Source organism: Pezoporus wallicus, unplaced genomic scaffold (genome assembly GCF_028554395.1).
Source record: "Pezoporus wallicus isolate ANWC-B61680 ecotype Strahan unplaced genomic scaffold, APGP_CSIRO_Pwel_v1 contig_227, whole genome shotgun sequence".
Taxonomy (NCBI): domain Eukaryota; kingdom Metazoa; phylum Chordata; class Aves; order Psittaciformes; family Psittacidae; genus Pezoporus; species Pezoporus wallicus.
Genome location: NW_026635704.1, coordinates 2448549 through 2467130, shown reverse-complemented (window position 1 = coordinate 2467130; position 18582 = coordinate 2448549). Strand labels below are relative to the sequence as shown.

The following is an 18582-nucleotide window of genomic DNA, read 5'->3' as shown; positions in this document are numbered from 1 at the left end:
AACCTTCTGTGGAATATAATAGTAAGAAATATGGATTTAGCTGCATTAAAGTGATAAACTCTATCTGAATACTGAAAACACAAAAATGACACAAGATACATCAATAAACTTTGTGTTTGTTGGTGGTAATTCTTTTAAGAAAAATGTTATAGGTTAAAAATAAGCATTTGAAGTTGCTATATGCCCCCCCCCAAAAAAAAACAAACAAACAAAATCCAGCCTCCTAGTATGTGGAAAGGCAGTGGTTTGGAGAAGCAGGGATTTTTTATTTCATGTTAACTTCAAATGCTGCATAGTGTTTGACTGGCTGGTTAGTGGATAGCATAAAGGGCTTTTGGCAGTGCCAGGAAGGTGTGTGCTTTGCATTCCTCAGTCTGTATGCAGAAACAGAGCCCATTAGCTAAAGAAAAGATTCACACTGATTTTGCCACCTTTTGGGTAAGGCCCAGAATGATCGTTGTTTACCTGGCTGCTAGATCCACAGAGAGACTTCAGCCATTCCAGCACTGGGTGCTGAGTTTACCAGCTCTTAGACCCTGTAAAAACTAGGGGACTCACATCCATGTTGGGAAGCCCTGGCTTCTGGCACAGTGTACTGTGTGCTCCTTTCATGTCTGCCCTGAAATCTTAGTTCTAGCAAGGAGACTGGAACGCAAACCTTTATTTGCTCTTTCCCGTCTCCCCCAAATTACTTGAATTATATCTTCTGTTTGTGGTGTGACAGTCTTGACTGTATTTTCTCTGAGTTTTGTAACAGTGTGGTTTTGATTCTTGCAAAGTGATAACTGTGAATGTAAGAAAAATGCTTATAATAGTAAAAAGCCTTCCACTTCAATGTGTTCTCTCACCTATTTTGGAGTACTGTTGCAGTATGAACTTAGTGAGTACTAGAAACAGCAGAGAAACCAAAAAAGAGATGTTTTGAAAGGAGCATGCCTGTGCATTTTCCCTTTTAATATATAAAAAGCTCATCATGGATTTCAGGTCAGAATCGCTGTTCAGCTAGACAGACAAGAGAAGACCACTAGATGGTGGTAAAGCCCCAGGCCTTTGCTGTAAATCTGTGAGAAGAGAAGTTCAGAGGGGCGAAGAAGGGGAGGAGGAGCCACAGTCTGAGTACTGAAGTCATTATTGCTTGGAGTCTATAAAAAGGCACTTGCACAGTAAGTAATTTATACGTGGTCAGCCTTGACTCTATGGATTTACTCGTTTCTTTTCTTCTATTTCTGTCATCTATTCCAACCAAGGAGTCCCCAGTCTCAGATGTTGGGTGAGAAGGGGGGCTGAAACTTCTGCTCTCTGGAGGAAAGGTTGCAGGCGATGAAGAAGAAGAGCAGCTAAAGCAGCAGCTCTGGTAAATAGGTACAGTTAATTCTTTATTGCAAATGAAAGGTTAATTTTAAAAACTATTTTTTTAGCTTAATTTTAAGGTCCTTTCCAACCTTAACTGTTGTATGATTCTATGATATGCTTTGAATTTTATTTGCAACAAGTCACTGACAATCAGCTTTAAGTGCTCTGATTAAGAGTCTGATAGCTTACGATTTTCCCGGATATTGTCATTACCAAAAAAGCACTGAATAAAATACTCATGATCTGGAATAGAAAACTTATCTTTTATGATAGAATTCCACCCATATCAATTCTGTAACTGTAGTATATTCTGAAATGTATGGATGTGCCTTGGTTAGGTTTTTAATACTATGATCTTAAGTGAGCATGTTAGTTTTGCACAGATAAGCTGTTTGTAATACAGTTCATGTGAATTTAATAAGTACAAATGTCAGGAAAACATTCAAATCTTTCACTGAAAATGTTCAATTATTAACTGTGGCAATAATTCAAACTTTTATGTATTGTATTCAAGCAAGCAAGCTATGCCCAACCTAATACCTTATTGTCCTGCATTTCTGTGGTCTGAGAATTGGGTCTTAGAAAACTGTTTGTTGTTTGGCATTCAGTTTAATTTCCAGCACATTCTGAGAATATGCCAAGGGATCACATAGAATAAACAAAACTATGAATGAAGAGTACATGAGTCTCTTCATTAGTTTGTGGTTTTAATTTCCCAGTAAATATGGGTAGAAAAACTGAGCCAATCAGATGTTAATGTAGAATCAGTAGAGGAATATGGTGTGAAAGTGGCAGGAATGCTGCAAGCCAAATTACATAGAAATAGGTGATAGTTGTTTTGTCAACTTCTGCCTGTTCTCGTCATGCTATATTTTTTTTGGCAGGGTCTTTTGCCTTTTGGAAAATGCATTTACCACACTCCTTGGCAAGTCCCTCAGAAAGAACAGAACGCGTTTGCTTCCAGAGATGAACACATCCTCTGAACTATATGTTTCTGAACTAAACCTGAGTGCCTTTGGTAGCAACTTTACTGTGCCTACTGTGAAGAGCAAGTCATCACCATGTGAACAAGTGGTTATTGCTGCTGAGGTGTTCCTAACTCTGGGCATTGTAAGCCTCCTTGAAAATATCTTAGTTATATGTGCAATAATTAAGAACAAGAACTTACATTCACCCATGTATTTTTTTGTTTGCAGTTTAGCAGTGGCTGACATGCTGGTTAGTGTGTCTAATGCTTGGGAGACCATAACAATATACTTAATAAACAACAGACACATTATTATAGAAGATGCCTTTGTTCGTCATATAGACAATGTCTTTGATTCAATGATCTGCATATCTGTGGTGGCTTCCATGTGCAGTTTGCTGGCTATAGCAGTAGACAGATATATCACTATCTTCTATGCCCTGCGTTATCACAACATCATGACAGTGAAAAGATCAGGGCTTATTATTGCATGCATCTGGACCTTTTGCACAGGCTGTGGCATTATCTTCATTCTTTATTATGAATCAACTTATGTGATCATTTGTCTCATCACTATGTTTTTTACCATGTTGTTCCTCATGGTCTCACTGTACATCCATATGTTCCTCCTGGCTCGTACTCATGTGAAGAAAATAGCTGCTTTGCCTGGGTACAACTCTGTGCGTCAAAGAACCAGCATGAAAGGAGCCATCACTCTGACTATGCTTCTTGGCATCTTCATTGTTTGTTGGGCTCCATTCTTCCTTCATCTCATCCTGATGATCTCCTGCCCTCAAAACCTCTACTGTGTTTGCTTCATGTCTCACTTCAACATGTACCTCATTCTCATTATGTGCAACTCAGTGATTGATCCTTTGATCTATGCCTTTCGTAGCCAGGAAATGAGGAAGACCTTCAAAGAGATAATTTGTTGTTATAGCCTGAGGATAGTCTGTGGGTTATCAAACAAATATTAAGAAAACAAAACCAAACCAGGGGAGAGAATGAAAATTCAACATCTTGCCACACCTTGTAATTCTGCTGAAATGCCTATGGAATATCTTTCTCCATTCAGCTGTCATGATTTCTGTGGCAATCAGAAACCATTTTTTAATGTATTTTTGCCTTTCTTTCCCTCCACATGCCTCTTTCATACTGGCGGCAGGAGCTACTCAGTGCTCCTGTAATATGGGGAGAAAGAATATTTTGAATCTCATTTACCCTACTGATGACTGGATCTTTTAAGAGGATTGTACAGGGAAAGCCTTGTTTTATTTTCTGCTAAATGCAAGGAGTGTGACCTGCTATGCAAATGACCCCATTAACTTCTCAGTGTGTTTCTCTGATACTGTCTTTCTAGATACAACATGGTTTATTTTGATGCCCAGAATTAACAGGTTTTTGTGCTAGTTCCTTCTGAAGACTGAAAATCTGAGAGGTAGCTCCAATTATCAGAGTTTACATACCTTGCTCAACAGTTATGACCAATATACATGCGCATATCAGCAATTTGTATTCCAGTCATGATTGTAACTGTCATAAAATATGTATTATTTAAGAGAACAGTGTTACCATGAGGTTCCTGGTTGGATACAGTACTCTGTCATATCTGACTATATGTATTCTTATCACTCCGGGGTGAGATGTACCATAGGTGAATTTTAAGGCTGAATATGAATACTGGACAGATTCTAGTTTCTCTGTTTTCTTTATTCACTGCAGCTAGGGGAGTAAAGGGTACGTGGCCTCTACACCGTCATGTAATGCTTTTGTGGAGATGGAAATATTGGGTGAGTGGCTGCTTTTATGTAGACATTAGAAAAGCGTTTCAGCTGAGTAGCTTTTCTTATTGGAGGAAGCTATACTGCAAATTGCATTTTTCAAGCTGAGAGAGACAAAACAAGTTTGATGATCAGAAAGCATAGCAGGCAAAAGAGGAATTTCAGAACCTCAGGCACATCTAGCATAACAGAGAGTCTTGACTTTTGCTCCTCAAACAAACATTTTTTGCCTTTGTTGATACAATTCCAAGGTGAAACCCTCATGCTTTTTGTGTGAGTAATTTACACGTAGTCATACTCGCATAAACATGCTGTTTTTGCAATAGCTGTGTAATGTACAAAATATTTGATTTATCACAGATGAAGGAAGTGCAACTGTGGCATTATTTCTTGATGCCACTGTATGGTACATATCTTGCACTGAAATATAAGCTATGAAAATATTTCAAGCAGTGGTTCCCTATTGACTAGATACTAGAAAATTGCTTGGAAAAATGAATTATTTCTTCTGAAAAGCTGAAAGAATACCCCTTGTTTTTCTTGTTGTTAAACCCTTAGTTTCAGGATGCTCTAAAACTGTTGTTAATAGAAGGACTACAACTGATTCAGTGAGGCTCAGGCTATACCTTCAAGGTAGAAGTTCTGATCAGGCATTAGGAAATTTTTTTACCATAAGGGTGTTCAAATGTGGGTACAGGTGCCCAGTGGTTGTGCAGTCTCCATCCTCAGAGATATTCAGAACTTGACTGAATACAGCCCTGAGCAATCTGCTCCAAGTTAAAAGCTGACTCTGAAATTGGCCCTGTTTTGAGCAATTAGGAATAGATGATGCACAGGTCCTTTCCAACCCAAGTTTTTCTGTAATTCTAAGAAACAGTTTGCATATTATAATTATAATTTTCATCCCACCTAATATTATCTCTTTTGTAAGAAGAATTGTAAGATCTTCTCCTCCACACATTTAGGAAGATAACATACTTTATGTCTTCTTTTGCTTAGAGGTTTCTGGCAGGATAGGTAAGGTGCGTATTTAGCACTAGAGCTATATCTTTTGTCTGCTGCACCTTAAAGTATATACCACCTCCAGCTCACCCATATCTCCTTCAGACATGAGTGGAAATGTTCTCGGTGGAGACACCATATTATGTTGACTGTAAATATAAAGGTTGTATCAGTGCACTAAGAGCTGGAATCTTCCTTCAGCTATGCCTAAAAATTGGATTTTAGGTGTGTGTGTGGTCAGTAGTGAGAATCTTGCCCTGTTTCAGTACACCTCTTAACCCTATCCATATATAGCACCTAAGAGTGGGCTTTTCCTACTATGAATGTCAATAGCAAAAGGAGATGGTTCAATTGTGTAGTGAAAGGCACCAGCTGATGTTGTAAATAAATCATGAAATCTTCACTGGGTATTGCAAATAAGATGGTCTTGTACATAATTGTAAATCAACAAAAGGGAAGCCAAAACTGTAATAGCTTTGGGTATTTTCTTGAATTGTACATTACCTTTTTTTTTTGTTGGAAGTTTATTTGATGTGTAAACACAGACATATGAAGAAACTATTAAACTGGATTGATGGAAAACCCAATGTTATTTGTTATTCATTGTAATGTGTCTGCTAGCCTTATATTCAGAGGGAAAATAGCATTACAGGCTTTCACTTCTCAGTTTAAACAGATGTCTTACAAAGAAACACAATCCGAGGGTTACAGACTAATACAATGTATTTACATTCATACTTATGTTCCTGTAGGTGTCAGCATCACATCCTCATTATAAGCTTTACAGGTGGGGAGATGAAAGTTTAAGGGAGAAATGAGAGTATTTTCAAGAACTGACTAGAATGGCTCCAGAAAAAAAAACAACAACAACAACAAAAAAACCCCAAGCTGTTTACTATAGGAATGCATATAAAATACACACCTCTGTGAGGACATGGCATGTTTAAATTTGTTTCTTTCTCCTCTTTAGCTGCAGAATAAAAGCAACATTTAACATGTTTTCACTTCTACCAGAATTTGGAAAACACTAGGTGTTCTGATAGACTGGGACAAGCGAGCATCGTGTAAGTATGAAATTTGCTGTCAAAAACCAGTATGAAACAATTAGTTTCTAGGCTGTCATTACACCATGTAGTTGCTAACTAGCACTTACCCTGATCAAGGACTTTTCAGTCTTGTGCTCTGCCAGTGAGGAGGGGCACAAGAAGCCAGGAGGAAGCAGAGAAAGGACACCTGACCCAAAGTAGCCAAAGACGTATTCCATACCACAGCACATCATGCCCAGGATATCAACTGGAGGGAGCTGGCCAGAAGGGATTGACTGCTGCTTGGGTTGGGCTGGGTATCAGTCAGTGGATAGTGAGCAATTGCATTGTGCATTTTTCTTTCCTTCCTTCCCCATTTAGTTTTATATTCTCTATCTTTTTTATTTCCCTTATCGTTATTATTTTTAATATGATATTGTACTTCAGTTATTAAACTGTTCTTACCTCAACCTGTGGGTTTTATATTTCTTTCAATTCTCCATCCCATCCTGCCCAGTGGGGTGAGCAAGCAACTGCGTAGTACTTAGTTATCAACTGGGTTTAAGCCACAACAGTCTCCCATGCCTTGTTGGAATCTTCCTGCCTCTCTTGCAGTAAATCCTTCTTTAATTGGTTAGCTTCTTGCACAGAAGACCAGCTTGTGGTGACCACTGTTGTGTCAGGGATTGCAGTGGGTGGTTCCAGTCTTCAGCTGTGTTGGTTTGCATGCCCAGTGCCTTTCTTACTACACTGAGTGGGTGAATAAGATATGGGAACATGGATGTGGAAATGGAGATCCCCACATTATGGACAGAGTCATGCATAAGTCTCTGTGGTAGATTATTTCCAGCTGAGATGCTCTCCTGCCTTTTTTAATCTTATCATGTGTCATAACCTGTGGGAATTTTGGGTACAGCTTGTTCTTCATACAGGACAGAAAAGAAACAGCTGAGGTATGTGTATGTGTGTCAATACTTACATACATGCCTACATGTGTACGAGTTCTTACTCCCAGACACAGAGTACAATCGCAAACAAGCAAAACATATGCGAGGAAGTATAGTTTATTTTTCTCTAATCATTCTGCTCTGTTATCCAGTTATTTGTTACATTACTTTCCAATTTGCAGCTTGTTTCTCACAAATTTCTTCCGTGAACAAATTAACAATACTCTAAACCTGAAGTAGAAGAAAAGAACCTCAAGTACCTTTTGCATCCTGAGCTTTTAAAAACTATAGTGAATTGGTGTGACAGAACAAAGAGTTCAAATCTCTTCTTGAGCTGCTTGCCTAAAAAGTGCTAAGAATCTGTGACTGGCTATATTGAGCACAGAGAGTGAAGGGTCTCCATCAAAATAAAGAACAGCTGCTTAAAGGAATTATACAAAGTCTGGATATGAGCATGGTAATCCTCTGGAATACCCTTAGATCCTCCAGCAAGCTATAGTTTAGAGACTTCCTGGGCAGTTGACTATATTTACAGCTTTGTGACTGATATCTCTCAATCAATTTTGAACAAGAATTTATCTAATCCCTTTTGGATCTCTTTATACTCATCTGCAATATCTTGTGACAGTAAGTTTCACAGTTTAGATATGTTGTATGGAAAATTGACTTTCTTTTCTCTTATAAAACATCTACTTGGAAGTTTTAGTCTATGCCCCAGAGTCCTTATGTTGTAAAGAAGAGACATAACTGGTCCCTATTCCCTTTCCCATTTACTATCTTTCTCCCTTATAGTCCATTATAAAGTTTCTCTTTTCCAGCCAAGGATCCTAGCCTATTTAATCCCTACTGGTATTTTCATATCTTGTTGCCTTCATGTCCTGGATCTGCTATATTCTTTCTGACTCATGGGAACCAGATAGGCATATAGTAATCCACATATAGGTGAAAACTAAATTTCCACAGTGCCAGACTATGTTGCATGCTTTGTTCTTTATTCTATTCTTAAAAGTGTGTAACAATACACTTTCATTTAGGACAGCATACTCCCTAATTTGGAAAATTTGACATCTCTAAAAGAATCCCCTCTCTGCAAATACTCATAAGAACTATCTGTGTTCTAAATAGTGTTACATTTTCAATGGTGAGTACTTTGGTCATACATCAGCCCATAAAACATGCCAAAAATATGGTGCTTGGGAGTGCTTCTGTGTTTCCAGGCCCAAGTATATGCCTTGACTGAGTCCTAGCTCTGTAGCAGAACTCATCTGATAGACACAGCTTCCATCTCCCTACCTCTGACAGAAAGGCAGCCTTGTCACAGAAGGTGGAAGAGCCTTGCAGTGTGTCCCAGCCATGCTCTGAGGGCACCCCAAGTTCAGGCACAAACAAACATCTCCCAGAAGCACATCATTGCTTTGAGAAGGGTGGTAAGAATGTCATTTGTGCAGATACTTCCAGATGTTGATTCATCACTCTTCTCCTTTCAATTAGGCTACTTTTATACCCAATTAAAGCAAGATGAGGACTGGAACTTTGTATGCTGGCTCCAGATGACTTCAAAGGCACCAAATGAACCTTTTTTTTTGATGGCCTGTTGCATAAATGCCCTAATTAACAACAACAAAACAAAAACCCACAAAGAAAATGGGATTAATTTTTCTCTCTGGATTGCTGTTTTTAACAGGACACAGTCACTTGTGGCAAACAATAAGTGGTGTTGCCTGTAAATTAGCTTTTTCTTTGGCTTTTGCATCTTGTACTGAAATTTTGTGCCTATTTCACCTACCCTGAAAAATGACCCCAGAAATACCTATTGTCTTTGTATTATGCCTTTTGTTTTCCGTAGCTTTGCTCTGAACTGCCCTGTGGAAAGATTCATGGGTTTTGAGAACCTAAATCACTGAATTTCTGTATTCCAACAATTCATAGTACTGAGATAGCCTTACAATGACCTTCTATTATTACTATTTCACAGATTCCTTGTGCTTTTCAAAGTCAGGAGAATCTGTCCAAGACATTCTTCCTTTCAAAACAAACCAGAAAACACTCTTTAACTTTGTTTTAAACCTATAGCAACATAATTTTTAGTAGTACCAACACTGACCTCAGCTCAGAGTCACATCACTGAAAACAGAAGAAGGTCTTTCCTAGAAGTTTTTCCCAGAGCACATAAAGAGCCCTGGCTATAACAAAGGAGAAGAGATTCCTGCTTTCTGCTCATAGAGTGGTAGATAAGTGCTGGAGCTTGGGGAAGCAAGCTTTTAAAATCTATATTAAGCACAGACTTCACTCTTACACAGGATGATTGCCTTTTCCTGCTGTGAGGACTGGGCTGTATTAAAAAACGTCACGGCAGACAAATTTGTGCCACATTCAGTTTTAAAGTGAGTGCTGGAAACTTGACTGACAGTCTGTGTGCAAGACCATCACCAGATGTAACTGAATCCCATTCCACTGAAGTGTCGTGTGAGAGATCTTCTCCCCACAGAAACATATAGTAGGAATTCAGGATGTGGTAGCTCTCTAACGCCTTCCTTCTTGCAAAGGAAAATAACAATACTTTAAACATTAGTGGAAAAAATGCTGTGTGAACAAATACATTTATTTCTCATGTTTCTCAGGATCCAATTCTTTGATTGGGGGTATCTGCAAAATTAGCTCATAGGGAACCTGCTTAACTCTACTTGGAAAAAGGTAAGTTAAACCTTTGACTTCTCCTGGGCTTAAGTAAGTGCCTTGCTGGGTAATCACAGTTTGTAAAGCAGGTGCTTAAAAAGCCCTTTCAAATGACAGAAGAAAGAGATGAATCACTTGAATTTCAAGTGCAGTTGCAATGACAGTTCATGTCCCTGCATAAAGTGCATAAAAAATGAAGAGGTAGGAGCTAAGTCCTTGACTGAAGTCCAGGTCTTTCATCTCACAGTGAAGCTGTTACATATTCAGGTTTCACTATGAAAAGGGACATTGGTGCGGCCACCTCTGAATCTGCAGGTGAGTTTTTGTAGAAAAAGTTTGCAGACTAAAAAATGGCATTTGGTGTGGAGCCTGCTGTTCTGGGATCATCTGAAAGTCCCTCTGGCGAAAGAAGTGGAGAAATGTCTTTTTGATTAATTTGGATTGGACCTATTTTTAGGATGGTATCTGCAGTCTGCAGTCCTTGGTGCCTCTGCTGCCCAAAGCAGAGTTGCTCAGCTTCCTGAAAACTGGAAGGTGCAAGGAATTTAGGTACAGCAAGTGACAAGGCTCACAGCTCATCATTCAGCTGCTTGGTTTTGTTGGCCACATGCCTGCTGCTGCAGTCATGTGCGATTAATAACTGAACCTAGCTGTGGCATTTTATGCAATACACTGTAACTGTATTTAGAGTGACGGATATTGAAAACATGTCCAGCTTAATTAGAAAGGAATGGAAAAGAGGAAAGCCACCCTAGAGCTACCTCATGGGAGACAGCCCTGGCATACAGACAAGCGGGGGATCAAAGGCCTATTGCACAATGTAATGAGTAAATAGATAACAAGTACAACATTAGCTCTGGAGGACCTTTAGAGGTAAAGTCAGGCAATACAAGGAACACCATGTGTATTTCAGATGACCTTTTGTTGAAAATGTCAGGAGATTGTCCTGAATTTATAAAGAGGGTAAAAATTACTAGACTGAATAATGAAAGGTTTAATGCCCAGGAAAGAACCAGAGTGAAAATGCAAGGAGGCTGGACACCTGGAATTACACATACTTTAAAAACTCTGCTGAGTTCATAATGGCCAGTGAAGTGCTAGCACTGTTAGTGCGGGGAAAAAAGCATCTAATGACATGAATACAGCTAATAATGATGAAGGAAATCTGTGGTGAACTAACGGAGTCGATAGAGGAGAGGCTCCTCAGAGGCTGCCCCCAAACCTAATCCTAGGTCACCAGTGACTGTATCAGGTCCTCCCTACCCACACTCCAGCCCTTGAAGGGGGGATGTCCACGGAGCCCTGATAGCCATATACTTTAGAAGTGATATAATAAGCCTTCTCCACAGAGAAATAAGGAGGTGTTTAACCATCTCCAAACTGATTTTTTGTTTCGTTCTGTTCTGCAGTTTACCTTTCTATGATATTTTTTGATCTTTCAGCTTGACTGAGTAAAGTAACTTCTGAACAGAGCTAATTAAGCAGATATTTAGAATTCAGTAGCATCCTGAGAGTCTCAAAGTATTTTGCAAACACTAATGAATGAAATCCCAAAAGATTGCTGCAAGACTGCTTGCAGAAGCATAGCATCACCCAGAGGGTGAAGGCAGAAAGCTAGAGATTAGCTATTTGCAAAACTAGAGTTCTAAAATACTGATTTCATTCCACTGTGATTAAGTAACACTTCTCCACAGCCACTGCACAACCTGAAAAACTGGGCTTCAAGACACGAAAAAGACATCCACAGTTTAACATAGGGTGATAGGATAGTTCCAAGGTTAGACTCTTCTTTTCTGGAGCCCAGACACTCTTGAGAGCACAGGTGCAGTGTTTGCTGATGAGATTGCTCCCTCAGGAGATAAATACAATTGAGTGTATTCCTTATTTTTCTCTAGTTTCTAGGCTGTAGCTGGAGGCCTCTGAGTGGCATCTTTGTAACAGGTCCAGAATCTCTTTGCAACATGAAAAACTCGGGGGCAGCAGCTACGGTTGCTGCAATGAACAGAGATTGAATACATAAGTAAATACATTGCTAAAGCATAGGTTAAGGATAAGGAGTGGGACACTGTGACTTGGAGAATGTGAAATTGTCTGGAGGCTTTATCAAAGTGTTTGAGAGCACTTTGCACGTTAATAAGTCCTCTTAATACATCGTTAGTCCTCTGAAGTGCTTGCACTGCTTAGAACCATCCTCTGATAACGAAACAGATACAACCCATTTTCTTTATTAATTAACTGAAACAGTCACAGTTAATAGGATTTCAAGACTTAAAGGTGTCATGTTCACTGCTACTGACTTGGTTGTTAGCAGCAGATTTAGCTGATAGGTAAGCAAGGTTTTATTAGACTGGCACTGCTTTTCTAATAAGCCAGGCCACAGGGAAAGCACACTTTAGAAGTTGTGCTTGATGGGTTTATGCATTTTCCTACAGATTTTAATCTGTAGGAAAGTACAGTTTTAATTTAACTGTACTTTCAATATAATATCTGCTTTCATTTAAAATACTTCTCACAAAGGGAAACTTTGTAAGGCAGAGGCAGGATATTGCTAGTACAGATATAGCAAAGTACCTCTAGATGACCAACATAATTCAACTTTACAAACTACTGATTCTTAATGATTTTGCCACTGGAATTCCTACCAGGTACTCTGATACAAGTGTTTACATCCACCTACTTTCAGTTTTGGTTTGTAGTGTGGGGCTCAGTAGTTCCAGAGAGAAGCATGTAGTTGAACAGTAGCTCAAGGGCTTAGAAAGGAAGCTAGTAGTATAAAAACATGATTTGCTATGCAAATGCATTGGTAAATCCACAAAAAAAAGCAAAGACAGAAGCTTGTTTCAAATTGTCCCTGTTATTTTCAGAGGGAGTTAGAAAATTCTCTATAATAGAAAAAGGAACTGAGAATACGAAATGCTATATCTTGCTCTTTAAATGTGCAAGTATTCGGAAATTAGAAGATGTATTAATTACACCCACAGTTTTAAACTCATGTTTTGCTACAACTTGAGGTATTTATGAAACAAATAGAAACAATTTCTATTCTACAGAAATTATCTTTCTTGTATAGGGTAAGAATCACTTAAAGTTTTTTTCTACTTCTACTCAGGTGCTTTTGACTCCCAGTTTGCTGGGGGCGTTAGGGCTATCGCTGGCTATCAGTCAGTGACCCTCTAGTGCTGTTTTGTATTGCTTGTTCTGCAGATGAGGCAGTTTTTTGTTGCACTTATGATGGTTTTCTTTCCAGTTTTATTCCTTCACCGATCTACTCCTCCAGTTTAGTAGTATTATGGGTCCACTGAGAACTTCTTTAAGTAACTATGTACTTCCATAGCAGCTAGTGATAAGCACTGCTTGTGCCTCCTGCAGCAACACATTCCTCTGCATTGCAGAGACAAACTAATTTAAAATTAATTCATCTTGTGGGAAAAAGAAAATCAGCGATGGATGAAAACAAGTAAAGCTTTTAAAAATAGCTTAGTTTTACTAAGGCTGCTGTCTTTGATTACTCACCCTATCTGTAGCCACCCGGTCTAAAATCCCCTTAGTCTATCTGCAGTCAGATGGTTTGAGGGCATCTGTTTCACTTTGCAGGCTTTCCTTTGAAAAAATCTGTAGTTGACTGGCACTTGCTGTTCATTAACTTTATGGCAGCATTCTTGATTTAGTCTCCAAATCAAGCAAATACGTAAGAACAGGCTGCTCATTACCAGTGCAAAGAGTCTTTCTGTAATCTGCAGGACTGCATACCTGATGACTCTGGGGTAAGAGGGTGGTGCTACAGATCCTACAACTAGACCCACTGTCCCTGCAGAACACAAGAAAATATGGCACAAGGACTGCCTTGAGGCTCCCAGGTAATCTAGCCACCTAAATATGGTGTCTTTGGGTTAAGTGTAACAGCCAGCTGCTGACAGCAGTGTCAGTGTCTGTAATGGTTTCCACAGTCTTGGTACCAGCTTGTGTAGAGATTCTTGAGAGATCTCTGCGCTGTGGGTCAGTGCAAGCGGTAGATGTTCTCTGAGTAAATTTCTTAGCTGGGTCATTTTCTCCATGTTCTGCACTTGACAAATCCAAGTGCCTAATGATATTAGATGACTCATCATGTCATTTATTTTTTGGAGGTCATTAATTTCTGCCCCTTCTTCATACAGTGTATACGTTTCATTTTGGAGCTAGAATGAAGCAAGCAAACACAAGTAAAAGGACTGTGTAGATACTATCAATGAAATAAATTTTTCACTAGGCATGTAAAAATGTGACTTTTCATGTCTGGTGCCACTATTGTATCCACATAATAAATTGAGGGGCTGTGAAAACAGCTGTGCCAAGAACGTGCTGAAACTGAGCTGTTAATAGTGAGGAATTAATACATCAATTACCTTGATGCGGAAATCACAGGATAAGGTTTTCATGGTCTTTATTATGAAAGTCAGACTGGTGGATTGTGCTAATCTGATCTGGTTTTACAATTCTGAATTGTTTGATAAAGAGTTAGCAAATGTTAAAGTCTCTTTCTCAAGGATGTTAATGAACAGCGGATACTCTTCTTCTTAAGGCGTAAACTAATATGGTGCAGAAGAAGTTTGCTTACATTATAAATGTGGAAGTTCTTGCTAGAAGCTTTAATGAGACCGGGTTAAGATCAGAACATCAGAACTATACAGAATTTATCACAAAGATTGTATCAGAAATCACAGTGCAAGTGAACAACCTGAACAGTGAAGTGGCTTTGTACAGTTTTCCTTCAACTGGGAAACATTGACAGAATAAATGATTAAAAAAACCCAAACAAAAAACAAGCAAACAAAATAAAAAAACCACAACCAAACCCCAAACCAAACCCCCCAAACCAGAAAGAATTAAGATCAAGGAATAATTTATGTTAAAATTAATTTGTCCAGATTTAGCAGTGACTTGGCACATCCAATTCATCGCAATTTCCTGGAATTTTTAATCTTATTTGAATCAACCATGATTAACCTCATATACTTTAGTGTTGATGATGGTTACTGCATCTCTAATCATCCAGAGCTTTAGTTATTTCTGTTGTTTTGCTGCCTCCAAAATATTTAGCACAGGTAGTAATGAATTGCAACCTTTGGAGGAGGTAAAACACAAGGGAATAATAAAAATCACCTTAAAATCATGCCTTTTGCTGTTACTTTTCAATTTTCACAAGTAAAAGGATGAGCTGTCATTTTAGACATCCATTTAACCACCAGTATAATAAACTGTGCAAATAAACCGTGAAAGATAAATGATAGAGTAATTCCTTATTAGAACAAGAGAGCTTCTTCAGGATAAATTTAGAAGTAAGTAAAAGTGTTTAATTATGGGTTCTAGAGCAGTTCTGAAGTTTTCAAGTGTACGTTTAGTATTTAACTTGGTTTGAGCAGAAATTCCCGTTTAATACTAACATGCATGAGTCTGGATATCATTTTAGTAGCCCCATTGTCTAGCTGGTTAATTAGCATTTTCAAACAAATGTCTTGCTGGTTCCTGTCCAATGCAAGTGTCTATTTACTTTTTTTTTTCTTAGCAGGTCCTTCTAAAACTCATTTGAGTTCCCCCAGTACAGATTGTTTTGAAAGCTTCTTTGTCTGCAGAGCAGGGATTGCAGGGCCATTAGGAGTTATCAACACCTCGACTTTTTTATACATTTTGCATAGGGGGAAACAGTGAGGGGTGGTGCGATAAAAAGACTCTGGCTAAGAAGCTGATTGACAAATGTATGAATAAGCACCATGGATCTTTATGCAGCAGGCAGGATGTTTGCAAGGAAGACACATGTTCCAGATGTCCTCTGATGGTATGTTTTTTTCCTTCTAGGCAAGATGAAAGGCAGGGAGAACTTTAAAGGGCCTGAATAATTGCCAGTTATATGAATGGTATTAGGCCGATCTTCATTTTACATACACCATTATACAACCTATGATTAAGCAACAAAATAAAAGCAGCTCATTACTGGGGAGTCTGAAGATATTCTTCCCTCATATGACTGTTTCTTACCATAGTATTAAAATATTCTGATACAGATTTTTTTTTCCTCCTAATGGACTTAAAAAAGAATGAATGAAAATAACCATTATGCCTCAGCATTTCTTCTCAAATTGAACAGGAGTGGAAATGCAGTAAATGCAGGATGGGAATTTCCAAAAGATAGGTAGTTTAATCTGCAGAACACCATTAGAAAATAAAATATCTGAAACCACTCATCTGAATCCAGCAACAGATTTCCTACAAGGGCAATGGGCTTTTAAAATAGATGGAGAGCTGAAGAGGCAGACTATTTGAATAATGCTGAGGAATAGTTCACTTTGTGTATTATTCTACTTATTTCAGTTCAACAAGTTGTGGGTCAACTGCATATGAAACAGGATTTCAGCCTGGCCATAGGGATTAAAGGTACCTGTACAACTGCAAGAAGACAAAGGAAAAAACTGTGACTGAGTTTTCTCTCTTGCTTCAATCATCTCATATTTGTGCATTCCCCTCATGTGAGGGAGAGGGAAAATGAGAAGCGCTGCCTTCTTTCTTAGTGTGAGACACTGTGAAAAGTCATTTTGCCCAGTTATGACCAAGCAACTAGCTCAAGAGGACTGAGCTGAACATTTCATCCCATCGTTCCCCTTTATCCATCCAATGCCACCATGTTAATTGGCCTGGGAATTGGGATCAAAATTAGGACTGTAAAAAAGTTATTTTAGTAGACATTAAAACTGCAGTCCTCACCCTCCTGCTTTATGTAATATAAACATAGAATCATTCATACAGGTACCATCATGTACAAACCAATGCAGTGATAGCAATAATTGGGTCTTCAAGTTTAAAAAATTTCAGTTAGTAGTTGAAGAACATGGCTGGAGGAGAAAATACACACTTTGCTGCTGCATCAGTCAGGCTCTTGTGCTACAGCTTGTAGGGCAGGCTCACAATCCAATATAAACAATGGTATTGTTTTACACAGGCTTATCAGCTGTACTCTCCTCTAAGGTGTGTGTTTTTGTCTGTGGTGTTGCCTTCTTGCTTTGGAAAGTAATTGTTCAGGATTTACCAACCTCATAATTTTTCTCTGAACATTTAAATAGCAGACAATTTAACGCACTGGAATTGTATACTAAAAGGTAACCCCAACATTTTATTAGGAAGTAGCTGTATTGGTTTGAGGGGAAGAATTAATTGCATAGTCTGACAGAAATAACAACTGAAGTGTGGGATTAAGGCAGCTGGGTTTTAACAGTTCGTGAAGGTAGTCACAGAGTACGAAAAGGTATTGCCCAGGGTTGTTCAAGGCCACTGCAGGCACCGCTGCCTGTCAAAGCGACAGCTTCAGACAGACTCACAGGACACAAGACTTGCTAAAAAAGGGTGGCCCCAGGGGCTGTATTGACAAGATGTTTCTGATCATAGAACTGGAGCCTGACATCTCTCGCTTTTCTTCAGGGTCAGTAAACTGACCTTGCTTTTCTCATCCTTAGAAAGGAAATGACACATTCTGCCCTCCTGAATGAATAAATGTCCACAGGAGGGCAAACACAATTTATGAGAATTTTAAAGTTCTGAAATTTGTTGTGCTTTTAACCCATTTTTATGAAATGTGACTGTGTCAAGGTTTCCGATTTAGATCTCAGTCTCTGCCTGTCATTTCCTCTGGGCTTCTGAAGTGGCTACAGACTTCTTGGCTTCAGAAACATTCCCATACAAAAGCCACTGAAGCTAACACACTTACAGAATTATTTGGCTTTAGCAGTACAAGACAGTTCTGCCACTGCAAAAGTTAGGTGAGTTTCATGCTGTGGACTCCTGCCAATGTATCTTAACCCAAATTTGTAAAAACACACTTTGTTCCACTGTTGATCCTGCCAGATTGCCTGAAATGTATTAATGTCAAGTCTCCTAAAGGTCATGGGAAAAGGATGATAGTATTTAATTTTGTGCTGTGTGAGCATTTGCAAGTCTTGCCTCAGAAACTTCAGTTTCTTTCATTTGACAAATGAGCAAGTATAAGCCCTTGACTGTTCCTGATGTCCCAGCTGAAAGTAAGACACACCAGTGGAAGCCAAATCAGGAATATACATCCTGCTCCTCCACTTTCATTTAGTGAGGTTTTGTACAAGTTGACTTCAGCTAACTTGTTTCTGTAGAACTGAGGCAAAAGTTAGAACAAAAGAAGCAAGAAAGCATTTGCTATAGAAACAAAAAGGATTTTTTCTCTCTCCCGTGTAATGCATTCTTGAGGAGAAAACATTCTTTTGTGGCAATATACTTATGTATAAAAGAACACTAAGCACAAATATATAAATCTCCAGAAGTTCTATATGCAAAGTCAGTCTTTCTCCATCTTTCTGGATCTATTTTAAGATACACTACCACTGTATTTGGTAACTAGTGCAATTGTACCCTATAGTAGTACAGTATATACTAAAAATATATATGAGAAGTCTATAGATGACTTACTTAGAATTTGAGGTTACATCTTTAAAAGCAAAAAAGGAGCCAAAATCTGGATGGAAATTTAATGGCACATTTTCTCTTCCTTCAAGGTCTCTTAGGTATTGTATGAGACTGAAGCTGCATATGGTGCTACTCTCATTCTCTTGTTTCAACTTTACTGATAGTATTTGCTTTGTATTCTTTTATTATTATTATTTTTTAAATTGATCATACTTTCTATAGGTGAAGTAAATAGGATTTCTTTACACTGATGTGCTGGTTTTGGCTGGGCTAGAGTTCATTTTCTCTGTAGTAGCTTATATGGTGCTATGTTTTGGATTGGTGACCAAAACATTGTTGATAACCCACTGATGTTTTAGATATTTCTGAGGAAT

General features: G+C 38.6%; 2 protein-coding genes across 4 annotated transcripts in view; both read left to right on the top strand.

Moving 5' to 3' along the window:
- RNMT (RNA guanine-7 methyltransferase) overlaps positions 1-18582 on the top strand; it is a 130437-nt gene that overhangs the window by 55542 nt on the left and 56313 nt on the right. The window lies entirely within an intron of this gene.
- MC5R (melanocortin 5 receptor) lies at positions 1101-5482 on the top strand. 3 transcript variants are annotated; one of them, XM_057397406.1, is made up of 2 exons: positions 1101-1354; positions 2238-5482. In XM_057397406.1, the coding sequence occupies exon 2, from the start codon at positions 2320-2322 to the stop codon at positions 3295-3297; it is 978 nt and encodes a 325-aa protein (XP_057253389.1). In that variant the 5' UTR covers positions 1101-1354; positions 2238-2319; the 3' UTR covers positions 3298-5482. The 3 variants fall into 3 exon arrangements, with proteins under 3 accessions (XP_057253389.1, XP_057253388.1, XP_057253390.1); XM_057397405.1 differs by having other exon boundaries at positions 1101-1362; XM_057397407.1 differs by having other exon boundaries at positions 1116-1163.